The following is an 18,006-nucleotide window of genomic DNA, read 5'->3' as shown; positions in this document are numbered from 1 at the left end:
TGCTGGTTTGTTCTACTTGATCATTAATTGCACTCAGGTCTAAACCAGTCCCTGATTTAGAGGGGAACAATGGAAGAAAATAAAAAAGCATTGGCTTTGAGGTCCATAGTTGAGTTTGGGGGCACTACACTATGCACTCGAGTAGTGGTGTTATAGGGAAGTGCACCCAAGAGGTAATGTATAACAGGCTAAATAATGGGAAATTACAGGGGGTGAACTACCCACCCTCCTGGACACCTACAGCACCCGATGCCATAGGAAGGCCAAAAAGATAATCAAGGACGCCAATCACCCGAGCCACTGCCTGTTCACCCCCTTATCATCCAGAAGGTGAGGTCAGTACAGGTGCATCAAAGCTGGCACCGAGACTGAAAAACAGCTTATATCTCAAGGCCATCAGACTGCTAATCAGACATCACTTGCACATCAGAGGTGGCTGCCTATAGACAGATTATTGAAGTGGCCAGTGATTCCTAATGTCCCTTATCTAGCATTACTCATCTCTGATGTATAAACTGCACTCCACAATATTATACAGTATCTTAGTCACTTAAATTGTGTTTGCATATTGCATCACCCATTTCATATGTATATACTGTATTGTATTCTATACTACACCACTGACTGTTAAACAGTCATCTCCAGCACACCAGAGGATGCTGCCTATAGACATAGATTAGGAATCACTGGCCACTTTTACTCCTCTCATATGTGTAAACTGTACTCTATACTATTCTACGGTATCTTAGTCATAGCTACACCCGCAATATCTGCTAAACACTTATGTTACCAATAAAATTTGATTTTAAATAATCATCTATTTTTTTAAGTATCTAATCTGTTCGAAATATTTTTGCTGGTAAAATAACTGATTGGTTATCTTTTTTGTAATCAGTTTTTTTTAGATAACTCCCCAACCCTGGTCACGGGTGTGATATGAAATGTTCGTATATAGTGAGAGTTTAGAGAGACGGTGAGTCTTCAGCACATGACTTTACTGTATACAGAACAGTGGTTGTTTAGAGTAGCATTAGTGCCTGCTAAGGTTTATTGTACTCTTATATAAGATACAGTTGGTAAGTCTTGTCAGGGGTTACATCTGATCTTGACCTGAACAATGTTCCAAAAGATCCCATCCAGCTGTAAATGCAACCCTGTGATGTGAATGTTAATAAACTCTTAAAGGGAATGGTTGGTGTGGGCTGGTCATCTCAGATAAGATATGCACCTCTCACAATATATATATAACTGGCAACCGTTCCTTTACTGCTTTCTTCAGACCTCCCCTGCAAAATGGTCGCTCAAGGAATGTATTCGTTAGTCAAATGGATATTGATAGTCCTTGGCATTGCCTCAGTAATGGGGAACATTGTTCTAATATGGCTTAATACGAGAGATGTGACAGCAGGGCAACAATTCCTTGCTCAACCTCTCCACCCTATAACGGGTGAACACAAGGAGCGCAGCGTTGTTTTTGCTGACCTATCAGCTGAGGAATATCGTCAAGTACGCGACTACATGGGCACAATTCCAGACATAAACATTTCGTACTACTCACAAAATATGCCTTTTGACGATTACTTTAATCGACCTTTCGCTGCCAAATAAAGTGGATACGCTGCTCTACCTGGATGACAATGGACTCAAGCCGGTGAGAGACCCGAGGAGGGAGGTTTTCCATGGCACCCCCGGGTACATTAAAGACAGTGGTGGCAAGGTACCCAGTTGTCATACTTGAGTAAAAGTAAAGATACTGTACCTTAATAGAAAATTACTCAAGGAAAAGTGAAAGTCACCCAGTAAAATATTACTTGAGAGAAAGTCTAAAAGTATTTGGTTTTAAATATAATCGAAAGTAAATGTATCGAAAGTAAATGTAATTGTTATATTATTCCTCCTCCACCAAACTTTAGTCGGCACTATGCATTCGGCACGTAGCATTCTCCTGGCATCCGTCAAACCTGGATTCATCTGTCAGACTGTCAGATGGTAAAGCGTGATTCATCACTCCAGAGAACGCGTTTCCACTGCTCCAGAGTCCAATGGCTGCAAGCTTTACGCCACTCCAGCCAATGCTTGGCATTGCGCATTGTGATTATAATATTGGTGTGGCTGCACGACCATGGAAACTCATTTCATGACGCTCCCGACGAACAGGTCTTGTGCTGACGTTGCTTCCAGAGCCAGTTTGGAACTCGGTAGTGAGCGTTGCAACCGAGGACAAAACGTTTATGCGCTATGCACTTCAGCACTCGGCAGTCCTGTTCTGTCAGCTTGTGTGGCCTACCACTTCGCACCTGAGCTTTTGTTGCTCCTAGACGTTTCCACTTCACAATAACGGCACTTACAGTTGACTGGGGCAAAAATCTGACAAACTGACTGACTTGTTGGAAAGGTGGCATCCTATGATGGTGGAACATTGAAAGTCACTGAGCTCTTCAGCAAGGCCATTCTACTGCCAGTGTTTGTCTATGGAGATTGAATGGCTCTGTGCTTGATTTTATACACCTGTCAGCCACGGGTGATCAATCAGGTCTCCATACCCACATCGATAACCACACATGCAGCCTAGCATTTTGGGGGCCCTAAGCAAAACATATATATTTTTGTAATTATGAATTGTGTTGCTATATTGGATCAATAGAATATGGGGAATAAAATGTATCCAAATATACCAGTTAATCCTGAAATTAAACCTAGATTCCTTAATTGAAGCATAAAAATAGAAAGCCATCCATATCGCGGTCACCAACGCCCCACTACCGGACGAGCTAAACACCTTTTTCTCATGATTCGAGCACAATGACCCTAAGCTGCCGAGGAGAGCCCCCGATGACAACGTGGGCTACACACCCAGGACATATGTAAATCATTAAAATGTGTTAACCCTCACAAGGCGGCCGGCTCAGACGGCATTGCTAGCCCTGCCCTCAGAGCATGTGCAGACCCGCTGGCTGTTGTCTTCTCTGACATTTTCTCTGCCTAGGTCATATCGGTCAGGCCGCTATACCTTCAAGATGTCCACTATCATCCCTGTGCCCAAGAAAGGGAAAGTAACTGAACTGAATGACTACCGACCAGTAGTACTCACTTCTGTTATCATGAAGTACTTAAAGATGCTAGTCAAAGACCATATCACCTCCCTGACACACTCGACTCTCTCCAATTCGCCTACCGCCCTGACAGATCCACTGACGACGCAATCGCCATTGCACACTGCCCTTAGCCACCTGGACAAAAGGAATGCATACGTGAGGATGCTGTTCATCGACTACAGCTTGTTCTTCAATATCATAGGGTCTGAACTCCTCCTTATGCAACTGGGTTCTTGGCCTCCTGACGGGACACCCCCAGGTGGTGAAGGTAGGCAACATTACCTCGTCAACACTGATTCTCAACACAGGGGCCCCACAAGGGTGCGTCCTCAGTCCCCTTCTGTATTCCCTGTATACACACGACTGTGTGGCCTCACACAGTTCCAACTTCATCATCAAGTTTGCTGACAACACGACAGTAGTAGGCCTGATTACCAACAACGACAAGACAGTTTACAGGTAGGAGGAAGGCTCTCTGATGGCGTGGTGCCAGGGAAACAACCTCTCCCTCAATGTTAGAAAAACAAAGGAGCTGATTGTGGATTTCAGGAGGAACCAGGCTGGACACGCCCCCATTCTCATCAACGGGGTCGCCGTGGAAACAGTCAATAACTTAAAATTCCTTGGTGTACACATCTCAGAGAACCTGAAATGGTCTAACCACACGGACACGTGAAGAAGGCACGACAGTGACTCTTCAACCTCAGGATGAAGAAGAAATTCGGCCTGTACCGAAGGGCCCTCCACAGTGTTCTACAGGTGCATCATCGAGAGCATACTGTTGGGCTGCATCACTTACAGCAACTCCACCGCCACGGACCGTAAGGCGCTTCAGAGGGTGATACGTGCAGTCAAATTCACCATTGGGTGCACACCGCCTGCCCAACAGGACACCTACAACACCAGGTGTCGCAGGAAGTCCAAGATGATCATCAGGGACCCCAGCCATGCCCTGTTCACCCTGCTTCAATCACTCAGATGCAAACAGTTGTAAGGGATTTCTGGCCTATGTTCATACAAGAGACCACAGGAAATGTATTTGTTCAGAGGTTAGTTTGTCTAATAAGGATTGCAACCTGGAGTATACACTTACAGTAATTTGCAAGTAACACACTCAGTTCTCAAGATGGTGTTTGCCCTTTTTCTCCCCTACTATGGTTAAAGCAGCACAGGGTGAAGTCCCTGTGCTGCTTTATAAGCTCATAATTATCAGTTGCTAATACAAAATTGTCTCTGCTAGACATGTTTTGATGGTATACATTGTTCATTTACATTTAGGCCTACATTGTTTACAAACATTGGTGTAAAACAAGCTTATATTTTGGGTTCGGATGGGGTAAGTCTACGACAGTTGAACTACCTCATGAATCAATGGGTATAGGCTATATCATTCATGTATAGCAACTAAGACTTATAGCTGTGTTTGTTGGTTAGAATAAGAGAGCTCCTTTTAGGGCTTGCCTCAGAAAGAAAAGTGAGGAGCGCTATACACTATAAACCTACTTCAAACTGAGGACTTTCAGAAAGGCTGCCAAGACTTGTGGCTTTCCACAAATGTTGGGAAGAGAATGTTGGCTGCGTTCCGAAACGGAAAACTATTCCCACCAGGGTCCAGGAAACACCGCGGGCGACAACAGACGAATCAAGACGGCGTTTTTTCACTTCGACAGTGCAGTGAGTCCCAGTCTAGTGAAAATCAACAAAAGCAACACCATTAATTGTTTTGTCTGCGCGTGATGCCTGGTTTATAGAGGCTTCCAAACTAAAATAACCATTATAGTGTATTTCGACTTCAAGAAGAAGTTGCTCTTGCAAACCACATTTTGTGTAAAAATAGTTACACCTTTAATGTAATCTAGGCCTACATGTACAAATAAAAATATATTAAAAAAATATATCAACATAACTAAGTCCCTTGAACGAGTATTTATTTGACAGGAACGTGCAACCCTTTCCACAGTATGTGCGTAAAATGCACTTTACGCAGGAGGAATGTTGGCCTTTATCCAAAAACTATTGGATTAAATCCCGACAATTGCATAACTTTATTCAAAGTATGGGAGAACTTTGCATTTCTTGAGGGTGCTGCATGGGGGTGGGATGAGGGACGGACGGGTGTGGCTCATCCCAAATTCACTTGCGCGCCTAATCTTATTTTATGCTCCTCGCAATCGCCTCCTCTATCCAGAACACCCCATGGTGTTTAGATGTTGGTTTTGAGAATGACTTCATTAGTTAAATGGATATTGATATTCTTTGGCCTGATCTCAGTAATAGCGAATATTGTCATTGTATGTCTTTACTCAGGTAGGCTGCCCAAATGCTCCTCGAAGCCGCATCATGTTTTCAAGGGAAAACACAATGAACGCAGCGCGGTGTTTGCTGACCTGTCCGCCGAGGAATATCTCCAAGTCCGCGACTATATGAGTAATCAGAAAGACTTAGATATTTCTGTCAATGCGCTTACAAAGCCTTCAGGGAATTTTCTCTTCTTAATTGATGTTTTGTTGCCAAGGAAAGCAGATGCGCTTGGCTACCTAGATAACAATAAGCCCAAGCCGGTGAGAGAGGCGACTGCGGTGGTTTTCTATGGCACCCTTGGGCACATTAAAGAATATGTGGTGGGACCTCTCCCCAACCCGATTTACCACCGCGATGTCACCGTTGAGAGGTATAAAGAAGAGTTGCCCATCAATGCGCGTACGGTCACCATTGGTGAATATGCACTTATTTCCAAGTTTATTAATGAAGAGGTATTTACAAAACTTGGTAAAATTGCGAAAGAAAGTTTTGATGTCAGTAAAGAGAAAACCCTGAATTATTTCGAAGGCATGCCTCGGGGTGTCAAATCGGGAGAGAGACAGACATGGATATCTTTCTTTCGTGATTTGAGTGGGATGTACATCCACCCTGTAGGTTTGGAAGTTTTAATCAACCACGAAAGCACCAACGCGTCTCTTTGGAGTGTGAAGAGATTACTTTATAACGGACAGTACTTCGACAGTGTGGAGGATCTTCTAAAACAATATGATGATGGAAAAGTGACTAAAATTGTGTATAAACCTGTCCAGAACTATGCATCACTCAAACTTAAAAGTAAACCCACCGGTTTAAGCCCTCAGCAGTTTTACGCGCAAGGTAAACGCTTCAGTGTCAAGAATAATCATGTTATGTATCTCGAATGGAGTTTTGCGTTTGGTCTGAGTTCCCTCACCGGTATGAGAGTTTTTGACGTTCGTTTCAAGGGGGAGAGGATAGCTTATGAGGTTAGTGTTCAAGAGGCAATGTCAGTTTATGGTTCCATCACACCCGGCATGATTCTGACTAAGTTTTTGGACTCTAGTATCGGAATAGGTCGCTTTGCGCACGAGCTCGTTCGAGGCGTGGATTGTCCGTACGCGGCAACCTACATCGACACTTTCCGATACATTGACGTCAGTGCACCTCAGAGATTCAGGAATTCAATTTGCCTTTTTGAGCACAATACAGGCCGTCCTCTCAGAAGACACTTTTCGGACTTTTTCAGCAATAGTTATGGTGGCATGGTTAACAGTGCCTTAGTTTTTAGGACCATTACGGCCATAGGTAACTATGACTACTTGTGGGACTTCATTTTTTATCAGAGCGGCTCTGTTGAGGCCAAAGTGCATGCCACTGGATACATATCGTCATCTTTCAATGTTGACGGCAATCTCAAATACGGACACCAGGTGGCAGAAAATACTATTGGGAACATCCACACTCATTTCATCAACTTCAAAGTTGACCTGGACGTGTTGGGTAAGTGTGAACAATACATTTGGCCGAGTATGAACCGATGAAAGGTCAAGCACAGTTATAAATGTTTTAAATGTTATTGTGGCCACTGAAGACCTGGTTTGAACCCCAGTTGGTTACATTGGTGCTGGACGTGTCTGTGAGTTATCTTTCATTTCAATGATAGGATTATAACATGATCCAATAATTCGAATTTGGAATTGGGTTTCTGTACCACAGGGGTTGAGAATGTATTCCAGACCAAGGACATGAAGTTTATGAATGTGTCTTTACCCTGGATGCCGGAGCGCTATGCCATGGTTCCTCAGCTGGTGGAGGCCCAGCTAAAGACTGAGAAGGAGGCTGCTCTCCGCTACGACACCAAGACGCCACGCTACCTTCACATCGCCAGCAACCGCACCAACCGCTGGGGCCACCAGCGCTCCTACCGCCTCCAGGTGGTCAGCTTCACCGGTGACAGCCTTCCAGAGACGGAGCCAGAGGAGAAGTCCATGTCTTGGGCTAGGTGAGTCTCCCTCCCCTCTCCTCTTAAGGAAGGTCCTACTTCCTAAAACACAGGTTACAGGTAGACCAAAGGCAAAGCAGTTTGACCAACTTTTGTTATTTTATTACAGGTATAAAGTGGCCATCACTAAGCACAAAGATTCCGAGCAGACCAGCAGTAGCCTGTACAGTCAGAACAACATGTGGACACCAGCAGTGGACTTCAGCAAGTACATTGAGGATGACGAGAGCATTGAAAACCAGGTATGTTTTTGATCTTATGGCCATTGTCCTTACATATATTTTACCCCTCTCTTGAGATTTGCACATTTTCAGGTCATTGATAAATGAAGGTTTGGTAGTCACCGAATTAGTGCTTTTTCGTCTAGGACCTGGTTGCCTGGGTAACCACCGGCTTCCTCCACATTCCTCATGCTGAGGACATCCCCAACACAGTTACCGTTGGAAATGGAGGCGGAGTGATCCTGAGACCACATAACTACTTTGATAAGGACCCGTCTATTCACTCTCCAGACGGGGTGTACATCAGCCCAGGGTCAGAGGGAAACTGTGAAAATAACAAGATGGCCTGCTTGGCTGAAGACGCATGCAGCCCAGTCGTTGAACCCTTCACCTACAATGGGTTTGAAGGGACCATAAAGTTTGAAGAGTGAAAAAAAAAGTCCCCAGTCCCAATCCTGAGTGTGCTCTGCACTAAACACTAAAACACTTATAAAAACGTGAATCTTGCCCAAGACAACATTTGAAATAATTAAGGAACAGCATTGGATTTCTAACTTGGCATGGACTCTACAAGTTGTCAAAAAGTGTTCCACAGGGATGCTGGCCCAAATTGACTCCAATGCTTCCCACAGTTGTTTCAAGTTGGCTGGGTGTCCTTTGGGTGGTGGACCATTCTTGATACACACGGGAAACTGTTTAAGAGTGGAAAAACCCAGCGGCGTTGCCGTGTGCCTGGCACCTGCTATCATACCCTGTCCAACAGCACTTAAATCTTTTGTCTTGCCCATTAACCCGCTAAATGGTACACTCACTGTATATATTCAACTCAATACAGTATAGGTTTATATCTGCTCATTTGAATACTTTATCACTGCACTGAGGCTTTTCAATTCACTTTCGTCTGACCACTCTCTGTATGAGGAGGAAGCTGGGACTCTCCGTTGATTGTTTTGTCTATGTTTTTACCTTACACAGAAGAATGAATCTCTCTAGTTGTCTCTCCCAATAAAAATAATTGTTTAAAATGGGCCGGTCCTCAGCTGTTTCCTGTTTTTTCAGTCTTTCTACTCCCCATGGTGTCTGCAGAGACCAGATCAAAGTGGGTGAATGAACTCCCCACCCCTCCTCACTTCATGGGAACACAAGTTCTTGTTGTAATGCATTTGAATACATTGGAAACATTTTTTTAACCTTTATTTAACTAGGCAAGTCAGTTAAGAACAAATTCTTATTTACAATGACGGCCTACACCGGCCAAACCCAGACGACACTGGGCCAACTGTGCACCACCCTATGGGACAATCACGGCCGGTTGTGATACAGCCTGGATAAGAATTAACTTTTTTTTTCACAGTACAGTAGGGTAACAAATTTAAACAGCACTGCAATTCATTTCCTGTAAACATGCATTTCTGGGGGGTTTGTTGCACAAGATTTGGTCATTTTTTAAGTCCATTGCGAGTCTGTAATTTCCCCCATTGGATAACCCACAGATTTTGTAACATATCTTGGCGCAGCCTCCAATCCTTACAAAAGGTGACCTGAAAATGACCTCCTCTCGCTGGCCATCGTAAATATTTGAAGGAATGTCCATGCAGGTAACAGGCCTCTTACGCTGAACTTTGTCCACATTTTGGAGTGATGGATTTCTCCTCCAGTGCTAAGTGCCTCTTAGACCTGTGTAGGCTGCTCATCACACACACGCACACACACGCATGCACGCACACACACGTCTACTCCCACTTGTGTTGCAAAACGTCTGTTTGAATTTAACCTTCCACTTTCAATAAATTCCACTCACACTGTGTAGACATTCAGTTACAGACCAGATGTTAAAGTGTTAGAATGTGAGGGGAATGGATACATTGAATCAACACTGGAGTTAGTGGTGTCAGAGAAAACGTTCCTATGGAGATTACCACATCTGGGTTCGCATGATTTCGGTCAGACACTAAGGACACTTCGGTTTGTCGTCCATTCTAATTAATGCCTGCAGGCTAGCTTGGTTAAAACAAGAAACATTTGTAAAAAAATAATTAAAAAAAACACTCATTTGTCAAATTCCTAACTTGACTCCTGACTCTTGCAACCACACCCCCCTCCCCCTAAATAAAGAGGAGATAACTGCATCTGTGTTAATGTCCGGGACATTTTCAACTGGATTCAAACTCTCAGCTGCCTAGTGCTGGTCACCCCAACATCCTTGCCCTGTGACCTTCCTGCTCCACTAACCATATAACGGTCATAAGTCATGACCAGTAGACTGTTCCAGTTAGTGGTAAGAATGACTGATCTCAGAGGTAGACCAAATACTGGTTGTCAGTCTCTCCAGAGGCACCTTCATTCTGAGAGTCACTCCCTTGGAGTTGAAAAGTCTGCACCAAGATTACTAGACTTAGACTAAGCAGTAAGAAGACTTGAATAGAGGAACATACACAGGATAGCCTATAGCCTATGTAACAGTATAACTTTAGACCGTCCCCTCGCCCATACCCGGGCGCGAACCAGGGACCCTCTGCACACATCAACAACAGTCACCCACGAAGCATCGTTACCCATCGCTCCACAAAAGCCGCGGCCCTTGCAGAGCAAGGGGACCCACTACTTCAAGGTCTCAGAGCAAGTGACGTCACCGATTGAAACGCTATTTAGCGCGCACCACCGCTAACTAAGCTAGCTGTTTCACATCCGTTACACCTACATAGAAAGATAACATATTTCTATACAACATTAGATCAAATGCTGGCCAGATAAAACCACACATCTTTAGCTATTTCCATGAGTTCACTTGAGCTTGATTTTCATTTCATAATGAAAGACCCATGCACAACTATTAGGTAACTTCAACCATGGGAAATGTTTTTCTTTATGGCAACAAGAAAATCTAGCAAAAAGTACTCAATGTCAGGGTCTCTTGGTTCAGGGCATGCTGTGAAGAGTCTCAACTGACTTGGGAAAGTATGTTGGAAGTTTCTATAAAGAACCTTACTGTCATAACAGGACTGTTTATCATTTGGATTCTCTTGGCAGACTGCCTGGCGAGACATCGAGAGCAACATGGGTGTCACATACTATAACTTCCTCTGTCTATTCTCAAGGGCAATAGATGGAAAGTTGCCTACAAGTTGAGGTTCGTGATAGTATAGTACAACACTTCCTTTGATCCTGTAGTCCTTAATTAGTCTTGTTTCTCTTTCAACAACAACTTCTATAACAGATGCATAGATGTTGAACAGACCAGATGACTTTATAAACAAGACCTCAACTTTATGGCTAAATTGTATTGTGTAAACACAGTGATGCTATTTTAATACACTAATATATCTGATGCAGCACATCAGATGATTGTTTATTCAATATTTCAATGTGTTGTGTACCCATCCCTATTAAAATAAACCATAAATGAAATTAAATCTAGGCCTATGCATGGTGAGACCCCAGTATTTGACTACCCTTTGGAACTTCCTCAAAGGTAAGCCTCTCCAACTGATGAAAGAGGATGCTGACAGAGTCCAGAAACTCGGGGAGGAATCCAAAAATCTCCCATTGACATCAATGCATTGTTTCTGCAAAAGTCTGAGCCTTGTGATTCCCTGGTGCTAAAAGTCTCCTGTAGACTGTTATCCTCCTTTTATAACGTGGTGAACAACAGCAACACTAGACAATGTAATGAACGCATGGTGACCTGCACAGGTTTCCTCTCTAATGCATCATGCATCCTCACACTTGTGATGGATGTGTCGGGGATGTCTGTAATCATTAACTGATAGACCTGGTTTGGTCATAACTCACAGTCCCAAACAGCCACAGCTCAGAGGACTGATCTCCATACAAAGCAGACAACCATTGGCTGAACATTCAATATTTGGACAACTGTGTGTTTTTCTCTAGTTTATCAGCACAGTCCACTGGGACAGATGGTACCTTGGGGTGCAGGGCAGTGATGTTGGTGATGTGGTCTATGGCAAGGGTATTATTGGTGATGGAGTGCCCGGTTTAACCTCTGTTTTAATTCTGCTTATTAAGCCTGGTTATAGCACTCTGGTAATCAACATGGCGCAATTAAGACAATTGCCTTGTTAATCACAGACGTATTTGTGTAGACATAAACAAGAGGCTCTTGGCTGAGTAAACATATTGTAACGATTCTCTTCTTGTGAAGTAGAGGCGGACCAAAGCGCAGCGTGGTGGTTGTTCATTGTAATTTATTGACGACACTATACATGAACAAACTAACGAAAAAACAAGAAACGTGAGAACTCAAAACAGCCCTGTCTGGTGCAAACACAAAAACAGGAACAATCACCCACAAACACACAGTGAAACCCAGGCTACCTAAATATGGTTCCCAATCAGAGACAATGACGAACACCTGCCTCTGATTGAGAACCATATCAGGCCGAACATAGAACTAGACAAACTAGACATGAAACATAGAATGCCCACTCAGATCACACCCTGACCAACCACAACATAGAAATATACAAAGTAAACTATGGTCAGGGTGTGACACATATTCACAGTTACATGTTTCATAGCAGAGATCAACCACAGTTGATGACCTCCTTGAGTTTCAATCTCACACCAGTAGCAGTCCCTTGGCTGGCTAGAAAATATCAATAGGTTTGTAATGGATTTACAAATGTTACATGAATAAATATCGCAAAAATATATCCTATTCTACCATCAGGGAAGAGTTCAACAAAACACACTTAGATCATGCATCTCTCACCTGGTTTCCCCTCCCCTCCCCACCCCACCCCACACACACGTTCACTTGTCTCCCCCCTCCCTAAACGTGTTTCTCAAGGAAAAGCCATCCGCTCCATTAGGGCAGTTGGAGGGGTGGGGGACGGACATGAAATGGGAATTGTAGGATGTGTGTGTACGTGTGGTGGGCTGCACAGTGGGACCATGCTAGTGTTATTTTTAGCTCCCTGGGGAAGATTATGGTTTGTGGAGCAAACAACAGCAGCAGTAGCAGGCAAGGAACAGGCCTAATGTCTGTCAGCCGGCCACGGCCAGATAACATATCACCTTGGAAACTTGTGCTGGTTGGAGGGTGGTGACTGGGAACACTCAGCTAGAAGTAAACACAGACCCTCTCATCCTCCCCTCCTCTTCCCTCCATGCCTACCCTCACTAAACGAGGCTACACTCTTTTCCATCACTAGCTCGGCATGCCTGTCCAGTGTGGGTTTTTCCATATTGCCCTCTTTTTTTCCCTCCTCCTTTGGTCTTCAGCAACACATGCAAAGTAGTATGTCCAGGAAAAGTCCTCTTTCTTAAAATGGTTAACCATACACTCTTAGAAAAAAAGGAGCTATCTAGAACCTAAAAGGGTTCTTCGGCTGTCCCCATAGGAGCACCCTTTTTGGTTCCAGGTAGAATTGTTTTGGTTCCAGGTAGAACTCTTTTGGGTTCCAAGTAGGACCCTTTCCACAGAGGGTTCTACATGGAACTCAAAAGTGTTCCACGTGGAACCAAAAAGGGTTCTCCTATGGGGACAGCCAAAGAACCCTTTTGGAACCCTTGGAGAGTACATGTAGTTTAAAGCAGTCATTGAATGAAATAAGAATGATGGATCAATGAGACATTGAGAGATATTGAACTCTTGAAAGGAGAAATCTGTCAGCGATTCATATTGAACCCATACTCTTGTTATTGTTCAACTCCACTATCCCCATAAGAGGGCAATCAGGCAGCGGGGGAAAAAGAACACCTCACATTTACTTCATCTGGCATCTACTCACTCTGAGCTCTCAACAGGGCAGGGAGCGATAACTGGAGGAGCAGCCCCTGCACATGCATGACACGTGACGGTGGTGATGAGTATGTGTGCATGCATATGTCTTTCAGCGGAGGCTGGTGGGAGGAACAATAGCAGGACTGGCTCATTGTAATGGCTGGAATGGAATTAATGGAACGGAGTCAAGCATGTGGTTTCCACATGTTTGATGTGTTTGATACCGTTCCATTGATTCCATTCCAGCCATTACAATGAACCTGTCCTCCTATAGCTCCTCCCACCAGGGGGGGGGGGGGGGGGGGGGGTCCAGCAATACAAGGCCACAGGTAGTAGTCCCCATGGTGATGCACTGACCAGCTGGCTGCAGTGCAGTCGGTCATGATGTAATGTTTGTCCAGTTCTTTCCCTCCTCACTCTCTCCAGTTCAAAGATCAGGCGTGGTGGAGTGACCAGGTGTTCACACAGGGTATAAAAGGGATAGCAGCGGTGACAGGCGTGCACTGGACAGACAAGCAGCACACACTACAAGGGCTGCACAGAGACCTCACACCACTACCTCTTAACTTTATCAGACAATACACACAGAACTATGGTACTGCCAGCGGGCAACTCAGCAGACACCTCTGCTCTTCTGACATAAGATATCAGACAAGGCAGCAGCTATAGATCAGTTGTCGAAGACTGTACTTAACGTTAGTGTGACTGTCAGATACAGTGAACTAGAGAGCAGCCATGGACACCGTCCACGCCTATGGGGTTAGCACCACACGATACCTCCAGACTCACTACAGGGACACTCAGAGCTGGTTCCTGTTTGTTTCCATGGCAGCTGACCTGCGGAACACCTTCTTTGTCTTCTTCCCTGTGTGTTTCCACCTGCGGGAATCAGTGGGGGTCAAGCTGGTCTGGGTGGCTGTGGTGGGAGACTGGCTCAACCTTATCTTCAAATGGTAGGTGACTGCTAATACTAATACTAATCACAGTGCTCAGATGCTAAGATAAAGAATAACAATATAATATGTATATTTCCAGGATGAAAATACTGCAGGTTCCAAATGTTTTAACTATGCTATGAGAACGATCCAACAGATGATCCCTCCATTTCGTATGTTGCCAGACAGAGGAGGATTCAATATGTGATACATGATATATTACTCTCTCATGTCTACACAGGATCCTGTTTGGCGAGCGTCCCTATTGGTGGGTTCAAGAGACTCCTTACTATGCCAACTCATCAGCGCCACAAATTGAGCAGTTCCCTATGACCTGTGAGACTAGTCCAGGTGAGTGCCTGTTTGTCTGCTGCTGGTGGCAAAACCACTTTCCCTTCTGGAGAATCCGTGCAGTATTTTCAACTCAAATGAATTAAATTCCATTATTATTTTTTTAATTTTTTAAAAATCTTTATTTAACTAGGCAAGTCAGTTAAGAACAAATTCTTATTTACAATGACGTCCAACCAAAAGGCAAAAGGACTTCAGGGGGGCTAGGATTAAAAATACAAATAAATTAAATAAAAATATAGGACAAAACACACATCACGACAAGAGAGACAACACAACACTACATACAGAGAGACCTAAGACAACAACATAGCATGGATGCAACACATGACAACACAGCATGGTAGCAACACAACATGGCAGCAGCACAACATGGTAGCAGCACAAAACAGGGTACAAACATTATTGGGCACAGACAACAGCACAAAGGACAAGAAGGTAGAGACAACAATACATCACGCAAAGCAGCCACAAAGCAGCTCTCAGTAAGAGTGTCCATGATTGAGTCTTTGAATGAAAAGATTGAGATAAAACTGTCCAGTTTTAGTTCTTGTTGCAGCTCGTTCCAGTTGCTAGCTGCAGCAAACTGAAAAGACGAGCTTTAGGGAACTTTAACAGAACGTGACTGGCAGAACGGGTGTTGTATGTTGAGGATGAGGGCTGCAGTAGATATCTCAGATAGGGGGGAGTGAGGCCTAAGAGGGTTTTATAAATAAGCATCAACCAGTGGGTCTTGCGACAGGTATACAGAGATGACCAGTTTACAGAGGTGTATAGAGTGCAGTTTGATTCAGTTGGATTCCATTTAGTTCGCAATTTTTCTTTCAAGCAAAACTGTACTTGACAGCAGTTCTCCTCTCACAGGAAGTCCGTCGGGTCATGCCATGAGTGCTGCAGGGGTTTACTACGCTATTATCTCATCACTCCTCGCCATCCTCCTCAAGGAACATGGGGGTCACATCAAGAACTGGTAAGAGGACAAATTCTGTTGTTTATGTTGTTTATCAGAGTTTATCCGCTAGACACAATTATCTAGATTGAATGATCCAACTCTAGGTGACTGTGTGTCTTTCCCCGTGTGTGTGTGTGTGTGTGTGTGTTTGTGTGTGTGTGTGTGTCAGGTGTGTCCGCGGGACCCTGTGGGCTGTCTTCTGGTGTGTGCAGGTGTGTGTCTGCCTCTCCAGGGTTTTCATTGCTGCCCACTTCCCTCACCAGGTTGTCGCTGGGGTCGTCACAGGTCAGTGGAGAGCCCCAACTCTTATACCGAATTCTAAATCAAACCCTACACCCTACCCTGTTGTGTATGTGTGCCATTCAGAGGGTAAATGGGCAAGACAAAAGATTTAGGTGTCTTTGAACGAGGTATGGTAGTAGGTCCCTGGCGCCTTTGTTAGGTGTTTTCCCAATTGAGAACATTCAAGTGAAAGCTGGGAAAGAACTTCTCTTTGACAAGCCTGTCCGTTTTCTTAGGCATCCTAGTGGCGGAGATCTTTGACCAGATCCAGTGGATCTACAGGGCTAGCCTGAGGTGCTACGTCTACACCACCCTCTCCCTGCTCTCCTTCGCTGTGGGCTTTTACCTGGTCCTCAGGGGCCTGGGGGTGGACCTGCTCTGGACCCTGGACAAGGCCCAGCGCTGGTGCCAGCGGCCCCAATGGGTCCACATAGACACTACACCCTTCGCCAGCCTCCTGCGCAACACCGGCACTCTGTTAGGCCTGGGCTTGGGCTTGCACTCGCCCCTCTACGCCGAGGCCCGGAGAGTTGGCGGTGGCGCCACCTACAGGCTGGCATGTGTGGGCGCCACACTGCTGCTGCTCCACCTACTGGACTCATTCAGGCCACCAGCCCACACCAGGGCTCTGTTCTACCTGCTGTCCTTCTGTAAGAGTGCCACTGTGCCCCTGGCCACTGTGGGCATAGTGCCCTACTGCGTGGCCGGGGCAGCGGGACAGAACGGAAAGAAACACCAGTTTTGAACTAATTCAAACTTATTGTAATTCTGTGAAAAATGCCATGATGGGACAGACAGAGGCGGACTGTCATAGGAGAGGCAGGAAAGTTCACCCCAGTTGAAAGGGCTTGAAGGTCGGTCAATAGACACTTGTTGCTGCATGAGGTGGATGTTTTATATTAGATTTCTTATTTTATTTTTTGTCACATGCACAGATGTAGTTGCAGTGTACAGTGAAATTCTTAAGCTCCGAGCTCCAGCAGTGCAGGTGTGAATGAAACAATAAAAAAATATTATTATTATTATTATTATTATTATGTATACATGTTTACAACATGACAATGGTAAATATAAATGTTCATTGGGTGAGGGCAGGGTAATTGTCCGTTGGGGGGGATAAAATGTCCATTGAGAGATCAGCTGTCGTTTTTCAATGGAGAAGGGCTGGTGCAGTGCAGTGGTCATGGACAGGGCTTGCCCTGAGAAATTAGACAGCATAATAAATCCGTTATTAGCTCACTACTTGGTTTTCTTTTCATATGATATGAGAGAATATTATTTTAAAATTAAATATATATATATTTTTTATTGTGTACAATCCACATGAATCATGCTCTATGAAACAGACACTTTTCCTGTAAATGCCCTGTGATTTATAATACCCAATGGCACATTTTATTTGACAATCAAATAGCATAATTAATAATCACTTACTGTAGATAGACCACAGTTCATTTATTTGTTATCGCTCTCAGCCAGAAAAGCCTGTGGAGGATTCCGTCTTTAGATTGTAAAATCAAGAAGCACTCCCAATCGGTTTGTTGTCTTCATGAAATATTGTTATAGGGAGAGAAGGAGGGTGAGCATAGAATTACATATATACTGAACAAAAATATAAACGCAACAAAGTGTTGGTCCCATGTTTCATGAGCTGAAACCAAAGATCCCAGAAATGTTCCATACGGACAAAAAGCAGATTTCGCTCAAATGTTACGCACAAATTGGTTTTACATCCCTGTCATTGAGCATTTCTCCTTTGCCAAGATAATACATTCACCTGACAACTGTGGCATATCAAGAAGCTGATTAAACAGCATGATCATTACACAGGGGGAGCGTGCAATTGAATGACTGCAGGAATGTCCACCAGAGCTGTTGCCAGATAATTGAATGTTAATTTCTCTATCATAAACTGCCTCCAACGTTGTTTTAGAGAATTTGATAGTATGTCTAACCCGGCTTCACAACCGCAGACCACGTGTACTGCAGTCCGCCGCGAAACCGACTTCAGTGGGCAAATGCTCATCTTCGATGGCCACTGGCAAGCTGGAGAAGTGTGCTCTTCACGGATGAATCTCAGTTTCAACTGTACCAGGCAGATGGCATTGTGTGAGCGAGTTGTCAATTTTGTGAACAGAGTGC

The 18,006-nt window shown here is 44.4% G+C and overlaps 2 protein-coding genes across 2 annotated transcripts; both read left to right on the top strand.

The window, feature by feature from the left end:
- Positions 1-5,255: 5,255 nt before the first annotated feature.
- LOC110486385 (primary amine oxidase, liver isozyme) lies at positions 5,256-8,626 on the top strand. The gene is made up of 4 exons (XM_021557930.2): positions 5,256-6,875; positions 7,092-7,377; positions 7,487-7,619; positions 7,745-8,626. Exons 1-4 carry the CDS (start codon positions 5,303-5,305, stop codon positions 8,027-8,029), a joined length of 2,277 nt encoding a protein of 758 aa, XP_021413605.2. The 5' UTR covers positions 5,256-5,302; the 3' UTR covers positions 8,030-8,626.
- Positions 8,627-13,830: 5,204 nt separating this feature from the next.
- LOC110486384 (glucose-6-phosphatase) lies at positions 13,831-17,692 on the top strand. Its single transcript, XM_021557929.2, has 5 exons — positions 13,831-14,297; positions 14,521-14,630; positions 15,495-15,600; positions 15,752-15,867; positions 16,101-17,692. Exons 1-5 carry the CDS (start codon positions 14,080-14,082, stop codon positions 16,607-16,609), a joined length of 1,059 nt encoding a protein of 352 aa, XP_021413604.2. The 5' UTR covers positions 13,831-14,079; the 3' UTR covers positions 16,610-17,692.
- Positions 17,693-18,006: the final 314 nt, after the last annotated feature.

The sequence above is a fragment of the Oncorhynchus mykiss genome, chromosome 13, assembly GCF_013265735.2.
Source record: "Oncorhynchus mykiss isolate Arlee chromosome 13, USDA_OmykA_1.1, whole genome shotgun sequence".
Classification (NCBI taxonomy): domain Eukaryota; kingdom Metazoa; phylum Chordata; class Actinopteri; order Salmoniformes; family Salmonidae; genus Oncorhynchus; species Oncorhynchus mykiss.
The sequence above is the reverse complement of the archived record's forward strand: the minus strand, read 5'-3'. Positions and strand labels throughout refer to the sequence as shown.

Bases quoted from the DNA above. Each gene is read 5' to 3' on its own strand.
- LOC110486384 (XM_021557929.2), top strand. From the start codon at position 14,080: ATGGACACCGTCCACGCCTATGGGGTTAGCACCACACGATACCTCCAG. The intron at 14,298-14,520 runs GTAGGTGACTGC...ATGTCTACACAG, and splicing joins CTCAACCTTATCTTCAAATG to GATCCTGTTTGGCGAGCGTC. The intron at 15,601-15,751 runs GTAAGAGGACAA...TGTGTGTGTCAG, and splicing joins GGGGGTCACATCAAGAACTG to GTGTGTCCGCGGGACCCTGT.
- LOC110486385 (XM_021557930.2), top strand. From the start codon at position 5,303: ATGTTGGTTTTGAGAATGACTTCATTAGTTAAATGGATATTGATATTC. The intron at 6,876-7,091 runs GTAAGTGTGAAC...TCTGTACCACAG, and splicing joins AGTTGACCTGGACGTGTTGG to GGGTTGAGAATGTATTCCAG. The intron at 7,620-7,744 runs GTATGTTTTTGA...TTTTTCGTCTAG, and splicing joins ACGAGAGCATTGAAAACCAG to GACCTGGTTGCCTGGGTAAC.